Source organism: Natator depressus, chromosome 1, assembly GCF_965152275.1.
Source record: "Natator depressus isolate rNatDep1 chromosome 1, rNatDep2.hap1, whole genome shotgun sequence".
Classification (NCBI taxonomy): Eukaryota; Metazoa; Chordata; order Testudines; family Cheloniidae; genus Natator; species Natator depressus.
Genome location: NC_134234.1, coordinates 226,159,918 through 226,186,244, shown reverse-complemented (window position 1 = coordinate 226,186,244; position 26,327 = coordinate 226,159,918). Strand labels below are relative to the sequence as shown.

Below are 26,327 nucleotides of genomic sequence, written 5' to 3'. Positions count from 1 at the left end.
GGTCCTCTAAGAGCTCATGTCTTTCTTCCACACACAATAACAACATCTACACGTTTGCAAGATGTGCCAGCCCCATCTTCTCATCTGGCTAATAAAGCGTGCTAAGGAAACCCAGGCAGACCGAGCAGTGGAAGGACACCTGGATTATGGATCTTCCTTGACAGGATTTTTTTTTGGGGGGGAGGGGGGGTTCAGCGCACGTGTGGGGTTTTTGTGCGTGTCAGCCCCATACCACAACCCCAAGCCTACAATCCAGGTGTGTGTGTGGTGCTGACACAGGCACGGTTTAACCACCCTCGTGTGTGTTTCAGCCCGGCAGGATTTCATTGCTCGCTCCCCGCAAGCAGCGGGGCTGCTCCCCAGCCGGGTAGGGAGCCCGCTGACTGCCTGAGCGAGGGGGCTCCCCTGGACTTCCACGCCAGGGCAGGGCGCTGTGACAGGCTGGAAAGCGGCCGATCCCTGTAGCTCCCAGCCCGCCCCTTTCCCGGTGTGTGGGGCGCGCACACACACACACACACACACGCCGCCCGGCCCTCCCCCGCCGCTCGCCCAGCCCGGCCGGACAAGGACACGCTTCCCCAGCCCGCTGCCGCCGCCTGCCCCGGGACAAGCCAAATGTCCTCGGCGCCCCTCCGCTCGCCCACCCTGCGGCCCCACAGGATGAAGAAGGACGAGTCTTTCCTGGGCAAGCTCGGCGGGACCCTGGCGAGGAAGAAGAAAGCGAAGGAGGGTGAGTCCGCCGGGAGGCGGGGGGGTAGAAAGTGAATCAGAGCAACGTGACTCGCAGCAGCTGCTGCGGCCCCTCCCCGCTGGCCAGGGAAACGGGGGCAGGGACGCTTTGGAACAACCCCCCCCGCCCCCCCTTTTGTTATTTCCATGGGCTTGAGGGCAGAAGTGGGGGGCAGAGAAAGGGGGGGCGAGAGCCCGCGGGCAGGTTTGGCGCCCTGCTGGGGCGGTGCGTGCCAGGCCTGGCCCGCAGGGGCGGGCTGCGGAGAGCGCGCTCGGCAGAGGCAGCCTGGTAGGGCTGGGGGGCGCTCGCAGTCGGGGGCCAGGCGTCCGGGCAGCACGGAGAGGTTTGGGGGAGCGGTCGCAGCTCAGCTTGGTTGCGGGGGCACCGCTCAGTACACACCGGCTCTTGTGTAGCTAGTACTAACGTCAAAGGCTGCAGGGTCATGCCCCGGATCTAACATAAAGCGCTGAGGCTCTAGCTCGCCGAATATTAGGAACCTCCCCTTCGCTGCTTACTACGAGCTCTTCCTTTATTTACTCCTTGTTCACTTAGGCAGGACGAGCCGCTTCCACTTCTTTTTCTGTCTAGTTTTACTTCCCAGCTCCCATGCTCTTGCACGTGGGTTCTCAGTGAGGAGTGATAAGCCCGACGCTTTTTTTCTGTTGGAAAATGAGCTCATCGTTGGGAAAAGGCTGAAAGCCACTGCTCCAGCACAATGCTGTGGTGTTGGGGTTGCAAACAGTGCAAGAGACCCTGTAAATCTAGCCAGCTGTTTTCCAGGGCTGGTCTACATGCTGTTTTGCTACAGGCCTACCTGTTTTGGCTAGGGGTGGGACGGGATCCCTTTCCTCGCTGCAGTGGGTGTTCACAGTGCCGTGCTACCATGGTGCAGCTGCTGTGTTGCAGCTGTGCCGCAGTTGTGATTTAAGTGTAAACCTAGCCCTAGTGTGGACACAGTTGTACTGGTATAAGGGCCAGGTCTCCACTATAAAGTTTTGCTGGCGTAGCTATATTGGTCACTACTTTTACTAGTATAGTTTATCCCTCTTGGAGTGAGGGGAATAAGCTATGCCAGCTAACGCACAGTTTTGCTCATATAAATTGCATCCACACTAAGGCCTGGTCTAAGCTAGAAAGTAAATTGGCTTAACTACATCAGTCAAAGGTGTGAAAAATCCACACCTCTGAACAATATAGCTAGGTCATTTTAAGTCCCCTTGTAGACAGTGCTAGGTTGACAGAAGAATTCTTTCGTTGACCTATTTCAGAGTAACAGCTGTGTTAGTCTGTATTCGCAAAAAGAAAAGGAGTACTTGTGGCACCTTAGAGACTAACCAATTTATTTGAGCATAAGCTTTTGTGAGTCACAGCTCACTTCATTGGATGCATCCGTTTCTTTGTACAATTTCAATAGTTAATCCAGGTTTTCTCACCATTACCAGCAGGAGAGTGGGTTTGTGTGTGTGTGGGGGGGGAGGGTGAGAAAACCTGGATTTGTGCTGAAAATGGCCCAACTTGATTATCATACACATTGTAAGGAGAGTGATCACTTTAGATAAGCTATTACCAGCAGGAGAGTGGGGTGGGGGAAGGTATTTTTTCATGCTTTGTGTGTATAAAAAGATCTTCTACACTTTCCACAGTATGCATCCGATGAAGTGAGCTGTAGCTCATGAAAGCTTATGCTCAAATAAATTGGTTAGTCTCTAAGGTGCCACAAGTACTCCTTTTCTTTTTTCCTTGACCTAGCTGCCTCTTGGGGAGGTGAGTTACCTACGCTAACAGGAGAACCCCTCCCATCAGCATAGGTAGTGTCCATTTTAACTATGGACAAACCCTCATGGCAGTGGTACTGGTTTAACTGTATCAGAATAATTAAAATGATGCAACTTTTGTGTAAACAAGAAGATACTGTAATTAGATTTTGTAGAACTAGTTTTAATTCTTTATAAACTAAACTTAAATTTTCCCCTAAACTAATTGACAACGTCCCTTTTAAGGATAACTCACTTTCTTGCCCTTTGATTCTTTGACTCTGAATGCATGTCTAGTCCTATATAGGAGGTATCCCTCAGCATCATCATCCTTACTCTCAAACAACTGCTATCTGGTAGCAGGAAATCCGAGTGTCATTTCCTTATGTTTGAATCTAATTTTGACGTTCTTGCTAATCTTGGCTCTGGTCTAGATTAAGATTGGAGGTGAGGGGGAAGGGGATAAATCACTTCATTTGAAACTCCTTTCACTTAACTATTGAAATTGTACAAAGAAACGGATGCATCCGATGAAGTGAGCTGTAGCTCACGAAAGCTTATGCTCAAATAAATTTGTTAGTCTCTGAGGTGCCACAAGTACTCCTTTTCTTTTTGCGAATACAGACTAACACAGCTGCTACTCTGAAACCTATTGAAATTGTGTATGTTTTAATTACACTTAATTATTCTATGAACAGCAATTAACTGTACATTTTTTTTTAAAATATAAATGTTTGGCATCCAAACTTGGATCAAAGGAGATGTTGCTAGGCCATCCCAAACCACAACCCAGGAGAAGAAAAGCCATTTCCTTTGATTAGCATACTTTTTTAATCCAGAGTTTCTCAGACTTTGTCCCACTATTCCATTTCTGAGGTACTGAAGAAATATAGTCACAACGTCCCCTGATATAAGTCAATTTCAAAATATACAACTAAGTTTTTGGTTTTTGAAGGTGACTCTTGAGCCTAAATAGGTTGCCAGCATCACTTTTCAGCAAACAATTTCCACATTGTAAGATTGTATTTTTCAGGACATCCGCTACTGCAGTCACTTTTAGATGAGGCCAAATGCATGTTTTGCTGAGCTTGCCTATTATTTTGCCAACTCCTGTAGTGGCCACAGCTCCCGCTGGCTATAGAATTCTTATTTTAATTATTGTCTTTTGTGTTAGATGGAAACTGCTTGAGTTGTATTGCTTTTCTTGATGGGAAGGAAGTCTAAATTTGTGACTCTTTCCTTTAAATGGGATGAATGGAAATGAAGAAAAAAAATAATTTCCGCAGGCCTGTGTAGTTACCAACAATTTGTTTATTTCATGCTTACGTTCTGGCGGGGCCAGCATTATGACTTTGAGGGCATGGAGGTTATTCACTGTAAGGGGAAGTGGCTTCCATTCCTTTAGCTTCTTCTGCCTTCTTCCCTACTCCAGCCAGCTATTTCTTTCAACTTGCCAAGGCACAAATGCAGTATGTGACAAAGATCCAAAATGAAAGACCCCAAAAATGCACATACAGGAAACTTGAAAGCAAATGGTGGGTTTCATTTCTTTCATATAAATAACCTTCTCTCTAACCTTAGTGTAATGATTCCAGTGTTGCAGACTCCAAGCATTTAAAAATCATGAGTTGCATCTAAACAATTCATGAGATTGGCTTAAAAATAATGGGATTTTTTTTTTTGAAAGTGTTGGGTTCTTTTTCTTTGCCTCCTGGTTTTTGATGCTTTTGGGTGCACATTTTCAAGCTTTGCTCTGCAAACATCAGGGCTAGAAACTGCCTTTTTTAAAAAAAAATAAAAGCTGGGATTCTCCCCTAGTGATACACTTCCAGGAACTACAGATTTACACACACCAAAAACGGTGAGACTCAAGATAACATTGCCAGAATTCACAGACTCATGGAAACGGAAGACTGGGAGGGACCTTGAGAGGTCATCTACATTGGCAGTACTTTGTTTCTGGATAGTTCTGGTCTAAATTTTCATTAATAATGTGAGAGGGCATGGAATAGGGGGAACTTTAAGACTAAAATGAGTGCCGTCCCTTGAAATGAGATGTTTGAAAAGTATGTGGTCAGTCCCATTCCTCTATGGTTGGGAATGTGGGAAATTGCTCACCAGAAATTATTGATACAGGAGCTCTCCCAAAACATATGAGTTAGTGTAATGCCAATGGAGTTACATATCCAGCAGTGGTCAACATTAATGAGGCCTATTACCAATAGCCTGTACTGAGGGTAGTATATTCGAAAAAGTGTCTTTTGGTGAATAAGTTGTAGTCTTGGAGTCTGTAGTTGGTTTTTTAACATTAGATACAATTTTGTATTCCATTGGGTCAGAGATAGTTGTGTATCCAAATCTCTATTCCAAGCATCTCTGAAGCTATCAGTTTTTAGCAGAGACAAGATGGGTGAGGTAATTTTTTTTTTTTTATTGGCCCAAATTCTGTTGGTGAGAGAGACAAGCTTGGCATACAATATTTGGCAGAATTTTTTGGACCAGAAAATCATAAAAGGATACTGTTGGCAGAGTAAATCCGGGAAGTTTCCTCCAAAACCATGGCAGTTCTGGAGTTCCCAATGCATCTGGTCCAAATACATTCATAAGTAAATGCTTTAACTGGAGATATGTCCATGCTCTGGAGCAGGGCAAGCCAAATTGTTGCCAAAGATCTACAAATGGTTTAAAGTTATCATTGGCAATTAGCTGCGACATAGTCATCATTCCTCTGCCCATCCAATCCCTCCACATCAAAGTTTTGCCAACGATTTTCAGGCTAGGATTGCTCCATTGGACTGCCTCTACATGGAAGAATGGATGGAAGCAGAACCTCCTAGCCAAGTTTGACCAAGCTTGCCTCACAGCTGTTGTTGTGGGAGCTCTGGAGCCATCAAATCTATAATAATTTGATCCTACAATGCCTGAACGGGAGATGGGGTGTACCAAAAAATTACACTCCTTTAACTCCCAATCCACTGATGTTCTGTGCTGATCTTAATTCCTCCTGCTGCGCTGCGGTTAGCTAGAGTTTGTTTATTTAATTTAGATTAAATTATTTGAAAAGATGCCTATCCAAGGCTTTAGGCACTTTAATGCTCCTGGGATTTCAGTGTATTATTAATGAGGTGTTAAAGTAATAGTAATAACTCCTTTCTCTCCTTTTGTCATTGTGTGAGCATACCCTCAGCCCTCTCTGTAAACCCTCTCAAACAGATGGTTTTTGCAGCCTAGCTTGAAGGATACCAAATTCAGGCTATTCTGGACCAAAAGTGTGTGTATGGGGCATTCCACAGACCCATAGCCTTCGGAGAGAACACCCTGCTAGCTGTCCTCTCTCTTTTCTAACAAGGGGGATCCAGCTCCTGCTGCCAGCAGCTGTGACAGTACGGCACAGGGAGAGAGGTGGTCCCTCAGGTAGGCCAGTCCCAAGCATTTAGCGCTTTATAGGTCATTAACCAACACTCCATCTGAAGACCAATGGGCAGCCAGTTTAGATCCCAAAGCACTGGTTAACGTGTAGCCCACATAGGGGGCACGTTGTAGTCATCTAATCCTGAGGTGACAAAAGCATGGATCGCTGTTCAAAGGCCACATCTGAATGAAATGACCAGACGCAGGTGGCAAAAAACTGACATCTCGCACCACTTGTCCCGTAAACAAGGGTGATGTGAGAATAGAGCTGGTGAAGAGCGCACCTAGGGGGCTGCCTCACCAGTGGTGAAGGACAAAAGAGCAAACCATAAAGGGATTGCTTTTTGGAGGAACAAGGTTTCTTGTTTGACACTTTTGACAAACAAGACCACTTTGACACTTCCTGGCCTCTGACACCACAGGCTAACTCCACATTTCGAATCCTACCATCACCTGTGCCACACAGCCTGACTGGCTAGAAGTTTCCCACCGAGGGATTCTCATCTTAGTGATCTCTTACTTTGCTGGCTTCTCACCGCAACAGGAGCAGCTGACTCAGTCATAACATGTTACAGATCCCCCATCTAAATCCCTCAACACAAATGTAATAGGGTGGTCTGCCCCTTAAAGGGCCAATGAGGCCAGAGATCAGCCAGCCCTGTGCTGGAAGAGGAGCCTGGCAGGCAAGTGCTGGGAATCAGCTGACCCGCTTGGCAGTGTCAGATGATTGGGCCTAATGATTACCAGATAGGGGATGCAGCTGAAGCCTGGGAGGTGATGAGTCTTGGCTCGGTGGAGGTGCTCACTGCTAACGGTATGTCTGTGCTGCAATTAAACACTCGTGGCTGGCCCATTTCAGCTGACTTGGGCTAAGGGGCCGTTCAATTGTGATGTAGACTTTTGGGTTTGGCCTGGAGACTGAGCTCTGGGATCCTCCCCCCTCGTAGGGTCCCAGAGGCTGGGCTCTAGACCGAGCCCGAATGTCTACACCGCAGTTGAACAGCCCCTTAGCCCAAGCCCCATGAGCCGGAGTCAGCTGACACAGGCCAGCTGCAGGTTTGTAATTGTAGTGTAGACATAGCCTAAACTGCCAGGGCCCCCACAATCTGGTTTGAGAATAGGACTGTTGTTTCGTTTGTCACTCAGCATTTCTTGTGTTGGACAATAAATAGAGTCCTTAGGTAAGGGCTATGAACTGCTCTGTGTGTGGCTTGTTATCTTTCCCTGGCTGGTGACTGAGTTTACAAACCTACACTAAATGATCCACTATCTTTTTTAACGCTTTATTTATTTAGGAATTAACAGATCTTAGCTATGTAAATATCGGAGTCAATACAATCATCATTCCAACAGTTATCTTTTGTTAGAGAAACTTTACACAGTAGTATAACAACCAGATCTCTCTATTTAACAACATGTTATGTTACAGAGTGAGCACCATTTTGCTTCCCATGGCATGAAATGATCCAGTATTTAAAACAAAACAAAAACCGTAACGTTCTTCCCCTGTCCCTTGCAGAGCGTAATGCTGATTGAGAGAATGACTTCTGACGACAGATCTACGCTTAAACTGCTGCATTGGTGCAGCTGCATTGACTGTGCTGTTTAAGTGAAGATGCTCCTATGCCAGTGGGAGAAGCTCTTCTGTCCACATAGTGCTGTCCGCCCGGGGAGTCAAGTCAGTATGACTGTGTTGCTCAGGGGTCTGGATTTTTCACACCCCTGGGCGACTTGATTATACCAATATAGGTCTGTAGTGTAGACCTGGCCTGAGTAACCAGCAGGAAAATCCCTTTCAGGAAGAGTTCATGTGCTTTCAGATTAGTTCAGATGCTTACATTTTGTGCTCTGGCTGGTGTTTGCTTCCCCAAAGCCTGGGCCTGGACCTCAGCTGATCATTTAAAGGAGTCGTTTAGCTGGTGAACTTCTTCCATTGCCAAAACCTAGCAGGTCAGTATTTCCCATTGCATCACAATTGTCATTCTTGGTGGTAGTCTTGTCTGCTCTGGGGATTTGCTCTGGCTACAGCCATTGCTGGTCTGCAGATTTCAAGCAGGGGTAACTTATAGTGGTGTTGACTGTCTATACCAGAGGTTTGCACTGGTGCAGCTATGCTGTAGACAGGCCCAAAGTAGGGCCAAGGCCAAGCTGATAGCTCAGCCCTGGAGACGTTAGGCATCAGGGTTGAGGCACGTACTGGGGTGGTGCATGGAATCCTGCACTCCTGCTGCCTTTGCTGTAACTTTTAGTCTGATGTGTGTCGTCTTCATTTTATGACCAGGGGTACAGAGTGCCAAATAACTGCAAGCGGCTGGGCACTGTCGTGGTATTTCTTGCCAAACAGGAAACCTCTTGAGTTAACCTGTTCCTTGCAAATCCTGGAGGTGGAGCTTGAGACAGGGTTCCACTAAGCACTGCGTATGGTGTCTTGGCGTGGTGGTCTGTGTGTTTAGACTGTTACCAGAGACCAGTGTTGTTAGATCTTGCTGTTTATCGTCACTCACTATGTGAAGGGATCATATTGTGTGTAATTTGGAAGCTTGTGTTTAAATGTAGGTGGAAATGGATTCATCAGTGTAGGGGGAGGAAAATAAGTAGGGCCCTGATCCCTCAATCCTTGTACATGCAAGTAGCCCCACTGAAGTTAAGGGGACTGCTTGGATAAGGAGGTGCTACTTTTACAAGTAAGAGCTGCAGGATTGAGCCCTTCCCTAGCTGCAATAGTGATTCTGAGCCTCTTCCTCAATGATGCTCTGCCTTTCTGTGTCTGTGAACTGGCTCTTGTGTCTTGTTGATGACTGTGGGAGTCCCTCCCATCCGTGTTCCATAGAGTCACGTTCCATAGCAGGAAACAACTAATACTGTAGCTCTTCTTGTATCCTCCTTATCTTGTTAACAAGGCACTCTGTGTCCCTTTTGTTTCCTGCCTGGCCGGATGTTTGCTCCTCCTCCTGTTTCAAAGTTCTTCCCCTCTTGGCCACCATTGTGTGCCATGTGGAAATAATGAGTAAAAATTCTTGCCGCAGGGGTCTGCAGTGACATTTCTGACAAATGATCGCAAACCTCAGGGCCAGTTTGGAGGATCATATTTCACAGCTGCAATACAATTGAAATGCCATAGCCATGAAATGCAAACTTTAAGTGGAAGAACAGACCAGACAATTCGTACATCATTTCAACCATTGGGTCTGCAGCTCTAGTGTTCCTAAATAAAGAGCAAATTAACAATAAAATGGAAAACATTCTAGGTATTAAATGCCATATTTCACCAATGTTGTGTATTAGATAACCCATTATTTGTGCAGGATACTTCCAGTTCCAATAGCTATTTAAGAAAAGCATTGGCGTTGGATAGAGCACTAGAATGGGAATGTTGAAACCTGAGTTCTGTCCCTGGCTCTGGCACCGACCTGCCTTTTGACAGCACTTCACCTCTCTCTGCTTTGGTTTCCTCCTGTGTAAAGTAGGGAGAATGATACTTAGTTCGCTTCTTGTAAACTCATCTCATGAGATCCGTGGATGAAAAGCACTGTAAGAGCCAAGTGTAATTTATTGTTCATGTATGCCCAGCGAGGTATTCTGAGGTAATGGAAGAGTGGCACACAGCTTTCAGTGTCAGAGTTGGAAACACTGATTTCTTGTTGATCTGCATATGAAAGGATGATATATTAACAAAAAGAAAGAGCGAGAGAGAGACAGCACAGAAACTTTGGTCTGCACTTGGTTAGCTTTTATGATCCATTTACGCAGCATCACTGCTGCTCATATCTATATAAAGTTAAATAAGTAGATCAATGGTGGAATGAAAGCTGGTTAAGCAGAACTGATTGTTTTTAGAAGGGGAATTTACATGTTTTATGTTGTTAGAATTATACTTTTAAAATGATACATGTACCTATATGGAGGCAGGTGACATTCCTGCCTTGATGGACACACACTGGATTGAGTCCAACTTATTCCCCTTCCTAGTGTTTCCTTAAATAACAACAAACATGAATTTGCTTCTGAGCTTGGCTGTTCATAGGATTCTACCATTCAGGGCCCCTCTGCCCCTGCCACTAGTTCCCTCTGTATTGGGTCAGGTCTACACTTTAAAGTTTTGCTGGCATAGCAGTGTCAGTTAGTTAGGAGTGTATTTTTGTTGTTGTTGCTTTTTTTAAATGACGTAGCTATGCTGGCAATGCTTAGGGTTGCCAACTTTCTAATCGCATAAACCTGAACACCCTTTCTCTGTCCCTTCCCCAAGGTCCTGCCCTTGCCCAGCAGCCCTGTCCCCTGCTCACTCCATTTCCCCACCCTCACTCACTTGCTCATTTTCACTGAGCTGGGGCAGGGGAGTTGGGTGCAGGAGGGGGTTAGAGCTATGGCTGGGGATGTGGGCTCTGGGGTGGGCCAGAAATGAGGGGTTCAGGGTACGGGAGGGGGCTCCGGGCTGGGACAGGGGATTGGGGTGCAGGAGGGGGTGAGGGCTCCATCTGGGGATGCTGGCTCTGGGGTGGGGCTAAGGATGAGGGCTTTGGAGTGCAGGAGGGGGCTTCGGGGTGGGGCAGAGTGTTGTGGTGGGGGGGTGAGGGCTCCAGCTGGGGGAGCAGGCTCTGGGATGGGGCTGGGGATGAGGGGTTTGGGGTACAACAGGGGGCTCTGGGCTGGGGCTGAAGGGTTTGGAATGTGGGAGGGGGTTGGGGCGTGGGAGGGCGTTCGGGTGGGGAGCTTGAGGGGCTTCGGGGTGCGGGCTCCAGGAGGGAGTTTGGGTGTGGGAGGCGGCTCAGGGCTGGGGCGGGGGGTCGGGTGGCTCCCGAGTCCACAGAACACCAGCTCCTAGGTGGAGGTGAGGCCAGGCGGCTCTGCGCACTGCCCTCGCTCGGAGGCGCCACTGCAGTTCCCGGCCAATGGGACTCCGTCTAGGAGCTGAGGGACACGTTGCCGCTTCTGGGGAGCCTCGCGGAGCCAGGCAGGGAGCCTTCCAGCCCTGCACCAACTGGACTTTTAATGGCCTGGTCAGTGGTGCTGACTGGAGCTGCTAGGATCCCTTTTTGACTGGGTGTTCCGGTCGAAAACTGGACACCTGGCAACCCTAGCAATGCTGTGTATGCAGTTATACCAGCAAAAGAATTTTTTTGACAGTATAATTTATTTCATTTAGGGAACTTGTCTAAGTTATACTAGCAAAAGCTTTTAAGTGTGGACAATACCTTTGAGAGAAATGGTGGATCTTTTTATATATCTTGGATCGTAGCTAAAAACCTTCACTTTGTCTGGCAGGAGCAAGAGTCAGCAGAATAGCTCTGCATCTTTATTAGAGCAGGTTGAAAAACAAACACCCTTTTTTAAAAAAATTGAAATACTGAAGTTGTTTTTATTTCAAAGTGTTTTGAAATAGCTTTTTTTGTTTTCACTAAAATTTTTGGATTTTTTTAAAAGCTTTTTTCAGAAATGGTAGCAAAATAGTTATCAAAATACTTAATTTACAGAAAATCAGTTTTCACAACTGTTTTTAAAAATATTGTTGAAGGGGAAAAGGCATTTTATAGACTGCTCAGTTCCTTTGTGGTGGTTGACTTGTGGTGGTTGAGGCTGGACTATATCTGCAATGCATGAAATCATAACTACTTCAGTGCTTTTTATGGATTGTAACATATCAGGGCTCTTTATTAATGTAAATTTTATTCAAGTGATTCACAGCTCAGTACTGTGGGAGTACAGAGGGCTTATTCAATACAGTTCTGAGTTTTATATACACAAGGAGTATTGTAAAATTAAATCTCTTTGGCATATTTTAAAAGCAGCCGCCTAGGCCAAACATTCGCATATGATTGATGTTTATCCTGTCATCTTTTCACTCTCTGCAGCAAACCAAAATTGCCTCCATCATTCTTCACCCAAGAGTATGTTCTGTCTGGTCCAAAATGTTCTGCTTTTAAGACTTGATTGAAAGCCCATTGAAGTCAATGGGAGTCTTTCCACTTACTTCATTGGGCTTTGGATCATGCCTTTATTTCACAAGAACAGGGGCTCAGCTAGTGAACTCCTTCCATTGCCGAAATCTATCAGTTTCTAGGTAAGGGTTCAAGAGCCAGGTGATCTGGGACAAGAGCTAGGTGAGGCAGACTCTGCTTGCTGTAGGGTTCAGTGTTTTAGCAGCTTCAGGCTTGCTGCTCAGCCTACGTGATAACTTTATCCACAGTGCAGAGAGGTTTCCTGATACAGGAAGTACCAGGTATACATATGGTCAATACCGTGGACACAGAAGTCCAGAGTTTCAAACTTGAGGGCATGGGGAGTGAGTAAAAATATGACTGAGATTTTCAAAGTTGCCTAGGGGGATTTGGATATCCAATTTCCATTTAGAATCATAGAATATCAGGGTTGGAAGGGACCTCAGGAGGTCATCTAGTCCAACCCCCTGCTCAAAGCAGGACCAATCCCCGATTAAATCATCCCAGCCAGGGCTTTGTCAAGCCTGACCTTAAAAACGTCTAAGGAAGGAGATTCTACCATCTCCCTAGGTAACGCATTCCAGTGTTTCACCACCCTCCTAGTGAAAAAGTTTTTCCTAATATCCAACCTAAACCTCCCCCACTGCAACTTGAGACCATTACTCCTTGTCCTGTCCTCTTCTACCACTGAGAATAGTCTAGAACCATCCTCTTTGGAACCCCCATTTAGGTAGTTGAAAGCAGCTATCAAATCCCCCCTCATTCTTCTCTTCTGCAGACTAAACAATCCCAGTTCCCTCAGCCTCTCCTCATAGGTCATGTGTTCCAGACCCCTAATCATTTTTGTTGCCCTTCGCTGGACTCTCTCCAATTTATCCACATCCTTCTTGTAGTGTGGGGCCCAAAACTGGACACAGTACTCCAGATGAGGCCTCACCAATGTCGAATAGAGGGGAACGATCACGTCCCTCGATCTGCTGGCTATGCCCCTACTTATACATCCCAAAATGCCATTGGCCTTCTTGGCAACAAGGGCACACTGTTGACTCATATCCAGCTTCTCGTCCACTGTCACCCCTAGGTCCTTTTCCGCAGAACTGCTGCCTAGCCATTCGGTCCCTAGTCTGTAGCGGTGCATTGGGTTCTTCCATCCTAAGTGCAGGACCCTGCACTTATCCTTATTGAACCTCATCAGATTTCTTTTGGCCCAATCCTCCAATTTGTCTAGGTCCCTCTGTATCCTATCCCTACCCTCCAGCATATCTACCACTCCTCCTAGTTTAGTATCATCCGCAAATTTGCTGAGAGTGCAATCCACACCATCCTCCAGATCGTTTATGAAGATATTGAACAAAACCGGCCACAGGACCGACCCTTGGGGCACTCCACTTGATACCGGCTGCCAACTAGACATGGAGCCATTGATCACTACCCGTTGAGCCCAACAATCTAGCCAACTTTCTACCCACCTTATAGTGTATTCATCCAGCCCATACTTCTTTAACTTGCTGTCAAGAATACTATGGGAGACCGTGTCAAAAGCTTTGCTAAAGTCAAGAAACAATACATCCACTGCTTTCCCTTCATCCACAGAACCAGTAATCTCATCATAAAAGGCGATTAGATTAGTCAGGCATGACCTTCCCTTGGTGAATCCATGCTGACTGTTCCTGATCACTTTCCTCTTGTGTAAGTGCTTCAGGATTGATTCCTTGAGGACCTGCTCCATGATTTTTCTGGGGACTGAGGTGAGGCTGACTGGCCTGTAGTTCCCAGGATCCTCCTTCTTCCTTTTTTTAAAGATTGGCACTACATTAGCCTTTTTCCAGTCATCCGGGACTTCCCCCGTTTGACACGAGTTTTCAAAGATAATGGCCAATGGCTCTGCAATCACAGCCGCCAATTCCTTTAGCACTCTCGAATGCAACGCGTCCGGCCCCATGGACTTGTGCACGTCCAGCTTTTCTAAATAGTCCCTAACCACCTTTTTCTCCACAGAGGGCTGGCCACCTACTCCCCATGCTGTGATGCCCAGTGCAGCAGTCTGGGAGCTGACCTTGTTCGTGAAGACAGAGGCAAAAAAAGCATTGAGTACCATAGCTTTTTCCACATCCTCTGACACTAGGTTGCCTCCCTCATTCAGTAAGGGGCCCACACTTTCCTTGACTTTCTTCTTGTTGCCAACATACCTGAAGAAACCCTTCTTGTTACTCTTAACATTTCTTGCTAGCTGCAGCTCCAGGTGTGATTTGGCCCTCCTGATTTCATTCCTACATGCCCGAGCAATATTTTTATACTCTTCCCTGGTCATTTGTCCAATCTTCCACTTCTTGTAAGCCTCTTTTTTATGTTTAAGATCCGCAAGGATTTCACCGTTAAGCCAAGCTGGTCGCCTGCCATATTTACTATTCTTTCGACCCATCGGGATGGTTTGTCCCTGTAACCTCAATAGGGATTCCTTGAAATACAGCCAGCTATCCTGGACTCCTTTCCCCTTCATGTTATTCCCCCAGGGGATCCTACCCATCAGTTCCCTGAGGGATTCGAAGTCTGCTTTCCTGAAGTCCAGGGTCCGTATTCTGCTGCTTACCTTTCTTCCCTGTGTCAGGATCCTGAACTCAACCAACTCATGGTCACTGCCTCCCAGATTCCCATCCACTTTTGCTTCCCCCACTAATTCTTCCCGGTTTGTGAGCAGCAGGTCAAGAAAAGCTCCCCCCCACAGTTGGCTCCTCTAGCACTTGCACCAGGAAATTGTCCCCTACGCTTTCCAAAAACTTCCTGGATTGTCTATGCACCGCTGTAGTGCTCTCCCAGCAGATATCAGGAAGATTAAAGTCGCCCATGAGAACCAGGGCGTGTGATCTAGTAGCTTCTGCGAGTTGCTGGAAGAAAGCCTCATCCACCTCATCCCCCTGGTCCGGTGGTCTATAGCAGACTCCCACCACTACATCACTCTTGTTGCTCACACTTCTAAACTTAATCCAGAGACACTCAGGTTTTTCTGCAGTTTCATACCGGAGCTCTGAGCAGTCATACTGCTCTCTTACATACAGTGCTACTCCCCCACCTTTTCTGCCCTGCCTGTCCTTCCTGAACGGGTTATAAGCATCCATGACAGTACTCCAGTCATGTGAGTTATCCCACCAAGTCTCTGTTATTCCAATCACATCATAATTCCTTGACATCACCAGGACCTCCAGTTCTCCCTGCTTGTTTCCCAGGCTTTGTGCATTTGTATATAGGCACTTGAGATAACCTGCTGATCGCCCCTCATTCTCAGTATGAGGTAGGAGCCCTCCCCTCACAGACGTTCCTGCCTGTGCTTCCTTTATTTATTTTAAAGGTGATTAGGTTTCCAAATCCCTTGCACGTGGATGAAAATCTCAGCCTGTGTTTATGAATTTGGAAGTGTGGGGTGTTATGTGAGGATACATGGGACATAGAGAACCCTTGATGACTACTTGTTAGGGACATCAGAAAAGCTAAGAACACAGTAAACTGACACTGGCATATACCATAGGAAGGACCCACTGCTTTCATATAGCAGTGTCTCTTTGGGACTTTTGACCATCATTACAGCTGGTAGAGCCTGTAACTGGAGCTGCTTTATGCTTCCCCTGTTAACCTCAGAGTTGTGCACCGCCGTTTCATATTTTCAACCTTACCGTGTTCCTGTTTCAGTGGTTCATCTTCCTCAGCACATCAGCAAACTAAGAGGCATCCCTCAAACCCATTATGGTTTTTTTAGAAGACTTAGTGACAGCAGGAAGTAGGGAAGACAAAAGCTGGTTACCCGCAGGCTTTCCCTTGCACTGACCTCAAGTCATCAAAGCAGTCATGACTTCAGCAGATTTTGTTCTCTGACATCTCGGGCTAACTGGATGCAGTTTTTTATAATTTACTGCAGAAGCTAGTGACTTAAAAGTCAGCTTGCTGTATCTAAAACAGAAAAACCTGACCTGCTAGTCAACCTGAATCTGTGCCTCTTGGGACCTGATTGATGCAACAGGCTATGTCTAGTCAGCGATCATTGTGTCGATTCTATTGATGCCTTAGTCTGAATGGTTCTCTAATGGAGCTCTTATGTTTTCATTACCAGCTGACATTTCCCTCCTCCCCCAGTATATTCTCTATCCAGTTTTTATTGTCGCATGAGGCCTCCATGACTCTGAGTAATGTGGTGACTGGTGACAACTTGTGGCAGTAATACTCATAGATTCATAGATACTAAGGTCAGGAAGGGACCATTATGATCATATAGTCTGACCTCCTGCACAACGCAGGCCACAGAATCTCACCCACCCACTCCTGCAAAAAATCTCTCACCTATGTCTGAGCTATCAAAGTCCTCAAATCGTGGTTTAAAGACTTCAAGGAGCAGAGAATCCTCCAGGAAGTGACCCGTGACCCATGCTACACAGGAAGGCGAAAAACCTCCAGGGTCTCTTCCAATCTGCCCTGGAGGAAAATTCCTTCCCGACCCCAAATATGGCGATCAGCTAAACCCTGAGCATATGGGCAAGATTCACCAGCCAGATACTACAGAAAATTCTTTCCTGGGTAACTCAGATCCCATCCCATCACAGGCCATTAGGCCTATTTACCATGAATATTTAAAGATCAATTAATTACCAAAATCATGTTATCGCATCATACCATCTCCTCCATAAACTTATCGAGTTTAATCTTAAAGCTAGATAGATCTTTTGCCCCCACTGCTTCCCTTGGAAGGCTATTCCAAAACTTCACTCCTCTGATGGTTAGAAACCTTTGTCTAATTTCAAGTCTAAACTTCCTGGTGGCCAGTTTATATCCATTTGTTCTTGTGTCCACATTGGTACTGAGCTTAAATAATTCCTCCACCCCATCACATGGTTTTCCAGCAGACGATGGTGACTGTTGGGAGGGATGCGTTGTTACTTTGAGTGGATTTTGTCTTTGAAATATGTTAAATACCTTAGTTGTTACTGCTGGAGGTTACTGATTCCCACTGGGGCTGTATTAGGTCAGTTGATGCAATAGATTGAGTTACATGCTATGATATGCAAAATATGGCGTTTGTGTTGGGTTTTCCTGGCCACATGTGTGGTAGATATGGAATACCTCTTGCTTTATGTGCTATTTCTGTTACCCTCTTTAGTCATCACCTCTGAGATGGATAATGCTTGTGTTTGTGCAGGCACATGTGTGCACACCCTACTAACCTTTACTGGATGGAATGTGTCCATGTATGTGTTTCTTGACTGGGGTCTTGTCTACAGGAGGATTTACTGTGAATCTACATTACCCCGCTTGCTGTGTAGTAACTCACGGTGTGGCCACTGCTACAGCAAAAGTGTGAGAGTGTGGTTTAACATACTGCACTTTGAAGTAGTATGCTAAGCCGTATGCTAGGGCTTTCACTGTGCTGTAACAATGTTTTCACAGCAAGTTGGTGCACTACACAGTCACACAGTGGCTTACTGTGCAATAAGTCACCATGTAGACAACACTGGGACTTCATCTTAACCATGAAGAAACCTGTGTTTCTGCAGCCAGAAGTCATGGATTCTGTGCTGTGTGTAAATTAATTGAAAAACATGGTGTGCAACATGATTCCAGTTCAGTCTTGCCTTAAGGAGTCGGTTGGCAGAATATTTATTTTTTATTTATTTGTGTATTGGAGGAGTGGGGTAAGGGGGAAGGAGAGAGGAGAAGGCAGTGTAGCCTAGGTGATATGGCCCTGGACATGGTTTTATTTCTGGCCCTGCTGTTGGCTGGCAGGGTGACCTTCAGCAAGTCTATTATCTCTCAGTGACTGTTTCTTAGACTTTAAAAAGAGGATAATGATACTTGCCTCTTCTGTAAAACACTTGGAGATCTCTATAAGAGCTGCTTGTTGTTGTTGTTTATTATTTATTATTATAAAAACACTTTTCAGCACCCAATAAAATGTATTTTCAAGTGATCATAAAACAGGCCAGCCCTTCTGGCTTTAATGACTTCCAATTCCTCATTTAGTATTTCTTATTTAAAATGATTGAACTGTAATACAAATATACACTGAAAAGAAAGGATGTATTTTTCAGTGTAGCTGCCATATGTTGGCTGTGAAAACTTTTAATTAGCTAAGCGAGAGAGATGTACACCAGTTCTTTGGGGTGGGGAAATAAACTCCTGATGTCGTGAAATGTGGGAGTTGGATGAGATGGGGAACTATTACAGTCTCTTTATAGAGCATGTTGTCTGTTTCTCATTATCTTTAAATAAAAACAATGTGTGATCCTCAAAACACATCTTCCCACTTAGCCTGCTTGGCAAGAGTTTGAAGACATATTATTAAATAGATGCAAAGATTGTTGTCTCTTTCAGTTTAAAATAGAATGGCATTTGCATACTGTAGTTTTTGTCTTGCATAGTGGTATGGGTATAATACACAGCTCTGGCACACACAGAGGATATATGCCATCATATGCCAGCAATGCCCCTCTGCCATGTACATTGGTCAAACTGGACAATCTCTACGTAAAAGAATAAATGGACACAAATCAGATGTCAAGAATTATAACATTCAGAAACCAGTCGAGAACATTTCAATCTCTCTGGTCACGCAATTACAGACATGAAGGTCGCTATCTTACAACAAAAAAACTTCAAATCCAGACTCCAGCGAGAAACTGCTGAATTGGAATTCATTTGCAAATTGGATACTATTAATTTAGGCTTAAATAGAGACTGGGAGTGGCTAAGTCATTATGCAAGGTAGCCTATTCCCCCTTGTTTTTTTCCTAACCCCCCCCAGACGTTCTGGTTAAACTTGGATTTATGCTGGAAATGGCCCACCTTGATTATCATACACATTGTAAGGAGAGTGGTCAGTTTGGATGAGCTATTACCAGCAGGAGAGTGAGTTTGTGTGTATATGGGGGTGAGAAAACCTGGATTTGTGCTGGAAATGGCCCACCTTGATTTTCATACACATTGTAAGGAGAGTGGTCACTTTGGATAAGCTATTACCAGCAGGAGAGTGAGTTTGTGTGTGTGGTTTTTGGGGCGGAGGGTGAGAAAACCTTGATTTGTGCTGGACATGGCCCACCTTGATTATCATACACATTGTAAAGAGAGTGATCACTTTAGATAAGCTATTACCAGCAGGAGAGTGGGGTGGGAGGAGGTATTGTTTCATGGTGTCTGTGTATATAATGTCTTCTGCAGTTTCCACAGTATGCATCCGATGAAGTGAGCTGTAGCTCACGAAAGCTTATGCTCAAATAAATTGGTTAGTCTCTAAGGTGCCACAAATACTCCTTTTCTTTTTACAGAGGATTGAATCTTCTTTTCTTCAGGGGCGGTGGAGTTTTGGAAGGGTTTCCAGGCATCTGATTGTGGACTTTCCCTTAATGTGCCTCTCCTAATTCGCTCTCCACTGGTCTTCATTCACATGCCATCTTGTTGGGATCATCGTTTGCCTCCCTTCCTGCTCATGCTCCAGAGATCTGCTACAGTGACACTACCTCTCCAGGACGTTGGGCAGGGAAGGAGTGGCTAGCACTAATCTTTAATCTATGCTGAGTCCAACCCCTTAGGGATCTATGTCATTGTTGGCTCACTGGTAAGGCTGTTCACACCTAGGGTGACCAGATGTCCTGATTTTATAGGGACAGTCCCGATTTTTGGGTCTTTTTCTTATATAGGCTCTTATTACTTCCCACCCTCTGTCCTGATTTTTCACATTTGGTGTCTGGTCACCCTATTCACACCCCATCTTGGAGCCCTGTCATATTGAAGCCAATCAGAATTGCAATTTACATACCCACTGAAGTGCCTGAAAACAATATGGGACTTCCTAGGTCATAGTGAAAGGAGTTTCATTGCACTAGGGAATTTTGCTTGAGAGCAAATCCAGCTGTGGGGAGGCAGCGTGGTACAGTGGAGAGTTTTCTCAAGGAAATGAAAATACAGATAACAAGAATCTGTCCTGATTGGGAAATTTCACTTTTGTAATGGACAGGTCTGCACAAGCGATGCAGACTGTTGTTCCAAGGATGCTGGGTATTTTGGCATGTCACACCATGGGTAGTAACATGACTGTAAATTGACATTGGGAGTGAAGGAGGAGTTCTCACTGGAGAACAGAGCCCAAGGAATCAGGCTTCTGCCCTCTGAATGGCCTGAGCGGGATGTGGAGAAGGAAAGATTCCCATGCTAACCTACAGCAACCCCTATGTGATGATTCTTGGCTGCTGGATCTATGCAAGTGTGGTTCAAGGTGGCTGTTCTTATACTGGGTGAGCTTTCTGGGGCAGGGGTTGCCTTTGTGTGGGATTTTTTTGCGGTGCCTAGAGCAATGGGGCCGCGATTCCTGTTTGGAGTGCTTGCACACTACTACATTAGAAACAGGAAATAATAGCAAAGCCGCTTCTCTTTCCTGGCTTTGAGTGTATCTCACTGGGTAGCTCTTCTGCCCACTTTTCCCCGCCAACCTGAGTCAGGGTCAGGCTGTGTAGCTTTAAAAAGAAATTTAGATTGGCCAGTGGTTGGATTTGAAGGGCTCACTTCGTCTTCAAAGTGCCCAAGCCCACTGAACATCTGCCTGCCAAGACTGCTGCTGCTGCACCTCATGGCACAAAATAATGTCTTGCCTTACGCAAACTATGAGGTAGGCTGGTGCCTGATGCCACTGATGTGTTTCCTTAGAATAAAAAGGAAATGCAACAGGCTAGACTGACAGACCATGAGGAATTTCTAGCCTCATCTCCAAAACTCTGCACCTTCTGTTCAGTGAAATATTTGAACGCTTGGATGCTCACCCAAATCTATAATCCAAACATTTGGATCCCTCACAAAACTCGGAGCCTCTTTTGGTTGGTACTTGGGCTGATATTTCTCATGGTTGAGTTTTCTCCTGAAATTCCAAGAATAGTCATGTGGTTGGAATGCTGGACTGGATTAGGACTCAAAGACCTGAGTCCAATTTGGGCTCTGCTACAAAATTTCCATGTGATCTCAGGCAGGTCACTGAGTCTCTCTGTGCTTCAGTTCCCATCTGTAAAATGGGAATACAAATACTTTCTATCTCCCAGCTTCTGTCTGATTTGACTACTTGGATTGTAAACTCTTTGGGGGCATGAGCTGTTTCTTACTCTGTGTTTGTCTAGCAGCCAGCATAATGGGGCCCTGATCTTGGTGGAACCCCTAGAGGCTCTTGCCATACAAATAATAATTTCCTGAATAGGGCAGAACCGGAAACCATTAGAAAAACTCCTTAAAAGGTCAGATTCTACCATACGTGGAGTAATATCCTACCATGCAAGTAGCTCTGCTGAAATCACTGAATGTATTCACAGAGTGAAGGCACTAGCCAGCATGGCTATGAGTTGTAGACTCTGGCTGCTGCTGTTTTGCTGCTTCGGGACAGGAAGAGGTGCTAAACACTTTGAAAGCTTTGGGTGAGTTTCTGGGTGTGGTTTCCAACCTTGTGAAATAGTCTGCCCATCCCTAGGCTGGACCCTATTTACATTGTACTGGATTCAGACCCAGTATTTACTATAAAACAATAAAATTTGTTGAGTTAAATATCTGAATTGCAAAGTTTGTTTGTTTTTAGCAAAACCCCACAGCAGGACTCCCTTTCCTTTTTTGTTGATGTTTGTGCATCTAGAGCTGTTAGTAACAGTTCAGAGAGAATTTATATTTGTGGTTTGCAGCATCTGTTATCTTCAGTGTACTTTTCCTGCAGTCACTTTTCTGCACCAAAAAGAGTTCCTTTCCTTAAATTGCGAGTCATAGCTGTAGATGCGAATTCATATATAGCAAACGGCTTCTTTCTTGACTTCCATATCGCAGGCTGGATTGGAGAGTGCCATTTTCTTCCTACTACCAGTGTTTATCTGCTGTCATTGCCTTCATCAGTGAGTCCTGTTGCCTTTTATTTCTCTTGACATAGTCAGAAAAAAACATTTGACATGTGCAAATGTGTAGACATATGTATGCTTAATATAAAATTCTGCATAACACTTTATATCAATTAGAACAAATAGGAGAAGAAAAGCAATAAGCTGAAGCATGTAAAACTTCTCCTGATGATCCGTATCCAACTGAGAAGGCTGTGGAAATGTTTATCTTCGAGTAGGGTGACCAGACAGCAAATTTGGAAAATTGGGACATGGGGTGAAGGGTAATCAGAGTCTATATAAGAAAAAGACCCCAAAATCAGGATTGTCCCTATAAAATTGGGACATCTGGTCACCCTATCCTCGAGTCTGTTTCTGCAAATATCATTCATTGTAATGTTTACTACCTGGTGGAATCACGTTAACTTCAGTCGGAATCGCTAATGGTGACAAATGGTAGTGTTTGCAGCATTGAGCCCTTATTTGGGGCCAGATTTAAAGTGTACAGAAGTTAGCAAGTAATTTTTGTTGGTTTTTTGGGGAGAGGGGACAATGCTGTGTAATCAGAGATTAAAATGAATGGACTGTGTTGGGACTCTTCAGGTACGTTCCTGGCTCTGCTGGTTAACTGGCTGATTTGTCCTTCAGTAGTCACTTTGTCCAAAACTTAGAAACTTGGGTGCTCATGTTAGTGGCCTGATTTTTAGAGGTGCTCAGCACTCATTGCTCAATGGGAATTGGGAGGTGTCAGTACATCTGAAAACTAGCCCCTTATTTAGGTGCCTAATTTGGGTTCCCAAACTTTGCCCTCAGACTCTGTGTGTCTATTATCTTTTTAAAAATGGAGATGATAATACAATAATGTCCGTGAAGATTAATTCATTCTGATAAATCTCTTTGAACTTTTCTTTGGTGTAGAAGTCCAAAGTAGTAGTGTGGACTACATAGTAATATGCAATGCTTTATATAGAATTTGCTGTACAAAATTTAAAATAACTTCTTTATTAACTATATAGCAAGGCGGTGCTGGGGGTTGGAGGGTAGGGGAGGAGGGGTGAAGAACAAGTATCTCCAAAGGGAGTATTGATGTTGCCCAAGGCCAGTGCAGGGGTACTAAAGGATGACATTTACTTCAGTAGGTTTCCCCACATAGCTTTTCTCTGCACATTAGACTCTTTCTTTCCTTAATGTTTTAACAGGCAACTTTCAGACTCTACCTCCCTCTCTTAAATACAAGGTTCCTGTTATTCATGCAGGAGGCAGTGGGAAACAACAAAGACCAACCACCGCCTCCATTCCACCACCAACAAATCCTTGTTTAATGAGTGGAAAATCCCTTCTTTTTATGGCAGAACTTTAACTGAGCAAGGGTGCAAACTCATGGACTGAAGCAATCCTTTTGCAGGCTCTGGAAGATACTTCATTGAATCCATTCAGTTCACGTCTTGAAGGATAGAAGCTTTATTATTTGTATTGTGGTAGTGCCTAGGAGTCCCACTCATGGATCCTCACCCCATTGTGCTAGGTGCTGTACAAACATTTTTTTCCTTTTAAACTGTTCAAATTCTAGAAATGGATGGCCTTCATTTGCTTGGGAGAGTTCCCTACTTACTAGGTAGCAGTGAATAAGCTAGTGGAGAAGATGGCTAGTTATCAGTTGTCCTTAAGTAATTACCTCCTCTCTAGGTGGCATGCATTCAAAACTGGGGAAGAGGTGGAGATAAGAAGCAGGAAACAAAGGAGGAAGGTCCCACGTCACAGAACAATTAATACAGGATGTTAGTAGGACATTCCTGACCCATGTTCTCTTGTTCCTTTGTCAAGCTTGAGTTGAATAACTTTCTGTTCCAAAGTGCAGAAGAACAAAAAAGATCAACTGCCATGCAGGCGACTTAATTGTGACAGTAACAGAGCATCCCAGGCAAACTGCCATGATGCATGGGGAGAGTTAAATATATTATAAATGAAGGAGCTGGGATTGTTGATCTGTGATGACTTTATCTAAATGAGGGGGACTCTTGTTTCTCTCTGTTCTTGAGTTAGGGAAGAACCATTCACTGTTAAGGACCTATGTATACTTTTCTTTTGCAATGTAGGTCAGTGGCTGTTTCTTTTCTATAGTCGAAATGACCGCTGACACACACAAAACAAAACAAAAAAATAGTGATCAATGGCCCAGTAGAGCCTGTAACATGGAATTTGAGCCCCTGTATTTAAATAGGCACACGTTTTCTTTCTCTAAATGTTATCCATATGCTGATCCTCATTAAGCCCCATAGCTACATAAGGACCAGAACAATGTTCATTTCAGCAATATCTTCCTAGTTGTCCTGGTCCCATTCTGCTTAGTTCAGGTAACAAGTTTAATATCTTTTTGTTATATTTAAAAGGATTCATAACTGCTGAATCCTTAAAAGCGGATTCTGTCAGGGAATAGAGCTGGACACATGCTTTTATTTAAGGGTATGGAGATATTTGTTTATGGGCTAAACACAGAAATCAATTTTGAGACTTCATTCATCTGTTCTGCGGTCCTGGTTCTTTGACACAGTGGGTCAGTGGGCATTTTAACTATAGAAAAGAAACAGCTGCATAACTACATTGCAAAGGAAAAACATATGCAGGCCCCAAACAGTGCATGGTTCTTCCATTTCCCATCATAAATGGGCTCTGGGGTGGTCCCAGAGCTCGTGCTCCAGCCCAAGCCCAAATGGCTACGATGCAACTGTATAGGTCCGCAGTCTGAGTCAGCTGACATGGGTAAGCCACAGGTGGTTTATTGTCGTGTAGATGTATCCTTTGGGGCTCTGTCACATTACAATCGTACTGAATGTTATAGCATTACACCCTGAATACAGCTTGTCTGAATTTTTTTTTTCTATGGCAGTTTTCAACAACAATAGGAGAAAAAAAAAAGATTTTTCTTAAATTTTTCCATGGAAATGTTCTGTTTTTGCTGAAAACTCAAAAACCAAAAGATTTTGGCGAAAAATTGAAATATTCCGTGGAAAACAGACACTTTTTGTGGAAAATTTTGTTTTGTCAAACATAATTTTCCACTGAAAGACTGTTTTGATGGAAAATTTTCAGCCAATCCTAATCCAGAATGTATGGCTTCTATCTGATGTGAGTGTTTTTTAAAAAAAATCCTTTTAGGGGGAAATAAGGGAGACCTTTTGTTCGCTGCCCGCCAGTCTCTGATGGGACTGTCACTGTGAATTTAACACAAGCCCATAGAAGCCAATGTGATCCACTTCTCTGAGCTAAAAAAAGAAGTGTGATCAGAGCTCTCTTTCTCAAAAGCAGTTGTTTTGCGTTTGCCTTCTTTCTGACCTCCCTGTGTCTAAATGGCACTGTGAGTCTGTCGGCTTATCTGGTTACTGTGAGTGTGTGTATTGTCTGCCTATTCAGGCTTACTAGTCATTTCCTTTTATTAAAGTACTTCTGTTTTGGATGTAATTCCTAACACTTTGCCTTCCTATGAATGTGATCAGGTCAGTTCCTATCACTTTGATTGAAGTAACTGCCTAGTATTGTTGCTACTTTTGCATCCCTAACTGATGAATATTTTGCACTGCTCTCTCACTTTTTATCCAAAGATCTCATCAGATTTTGCAAACATTAACACATCAGTAATGCAGTAGTAGGCTTATCAATTTCTGTGTATCCTTGGCCACTAGAGGGAGACAATGAGCCACACGGTGTTAGCATGTGTACATAGGCATCACATTTGCACCTTCTTTGAGGCAGAGCTGAAGTGATGTGCTCAGTTAATTCGTATGTGATGTAGCCAGGCATAGGACCCCACGGGATCTCCTGGTTTCCAGACCTGTGGTTTAACCACAAGACCAATTTTTTCCCTAAAAGCTGTCAGTTGTTACTTTTTTACACGCACAATTTGGAAATTTTGAACAAGTGAAATAGAGGATGAAATTAACCAACCATATGAACTAAGTGGAAGGTGCTGTGCGTCCAAAGTGCCATGATCAGCATTGTGACAGCTGTTGCTTTTCTATTGGGTGAGGTTCAATCCTTGGGTCAGAAATAACTGTAGTTAAAATTAATTAGTTATCACTCTATTTTGTTTTTTAAGAGTTGAGAGTTAGTGATTGCCCTTTATAACAAGAACGTTAATGGTGGTGAGTTAAAGGTGGGGATCCCATAGGCCAGAGAATGCTCTGTTGCCTGGATGATTTAGGGCAGCTTCCATGGTGTTTGACAAACCCACTGGCCACTTGATGATTCTTTATTGTTTTTTACTATTTCAGTAGTGCCACTGTAAGTGCATGATAGTAGTGAGGTCCCTGCTGTGAAGAGATTAAAATGTAAGGGCTAAATTCTGCCACTCTTACTTGCATTGAGATAGTTGTACCTCACTCTGATTTCAGTGGAACTACTGGAGAGGTAAGGCACAAGTCCGTGTCAGTTGTGGGAGGGAGGATTGGGCTCTGTTTAGGCAGTGCACAAGTAAAGGGGATTCTGTAAACCACTGTTTGATTCACAAGGATGATGTCCTGGGTTTTGAACGACCGCCTCTGCACTACTTTCCATAGAAATCTCACAGGACGTGTATCATGGGAGGCTGATATATGTGTCTCCTATTTCCCTTTTCAAATCCCAG

The 26,327-nt window shown here is 44.6% G+C and overlaps 1 protein-coding gene across 1 annotated transcript in view; it reads left to right on the top strand.

Moving 5' to 3' along the window:
* The first annotated feature begins 481 nt into the window (after positions 1–481).
* The window catches only part of PARVB (parvin beta), a 96,742-nt gene continuing 70,896 nt past the window's right edge, over positions 482–26,327 (top strand). The window contains exon 1 of the mRNA XM_074936670.1: positions 482–730. Within this exon, the coding sequence (XP_074792771.1) occupies positions 616–730 (115 nt within the window). The 5' untranslated portion in view covers positions 482–615. The remainder of the gene's footprint in view (positions 731–26,327) is intronic.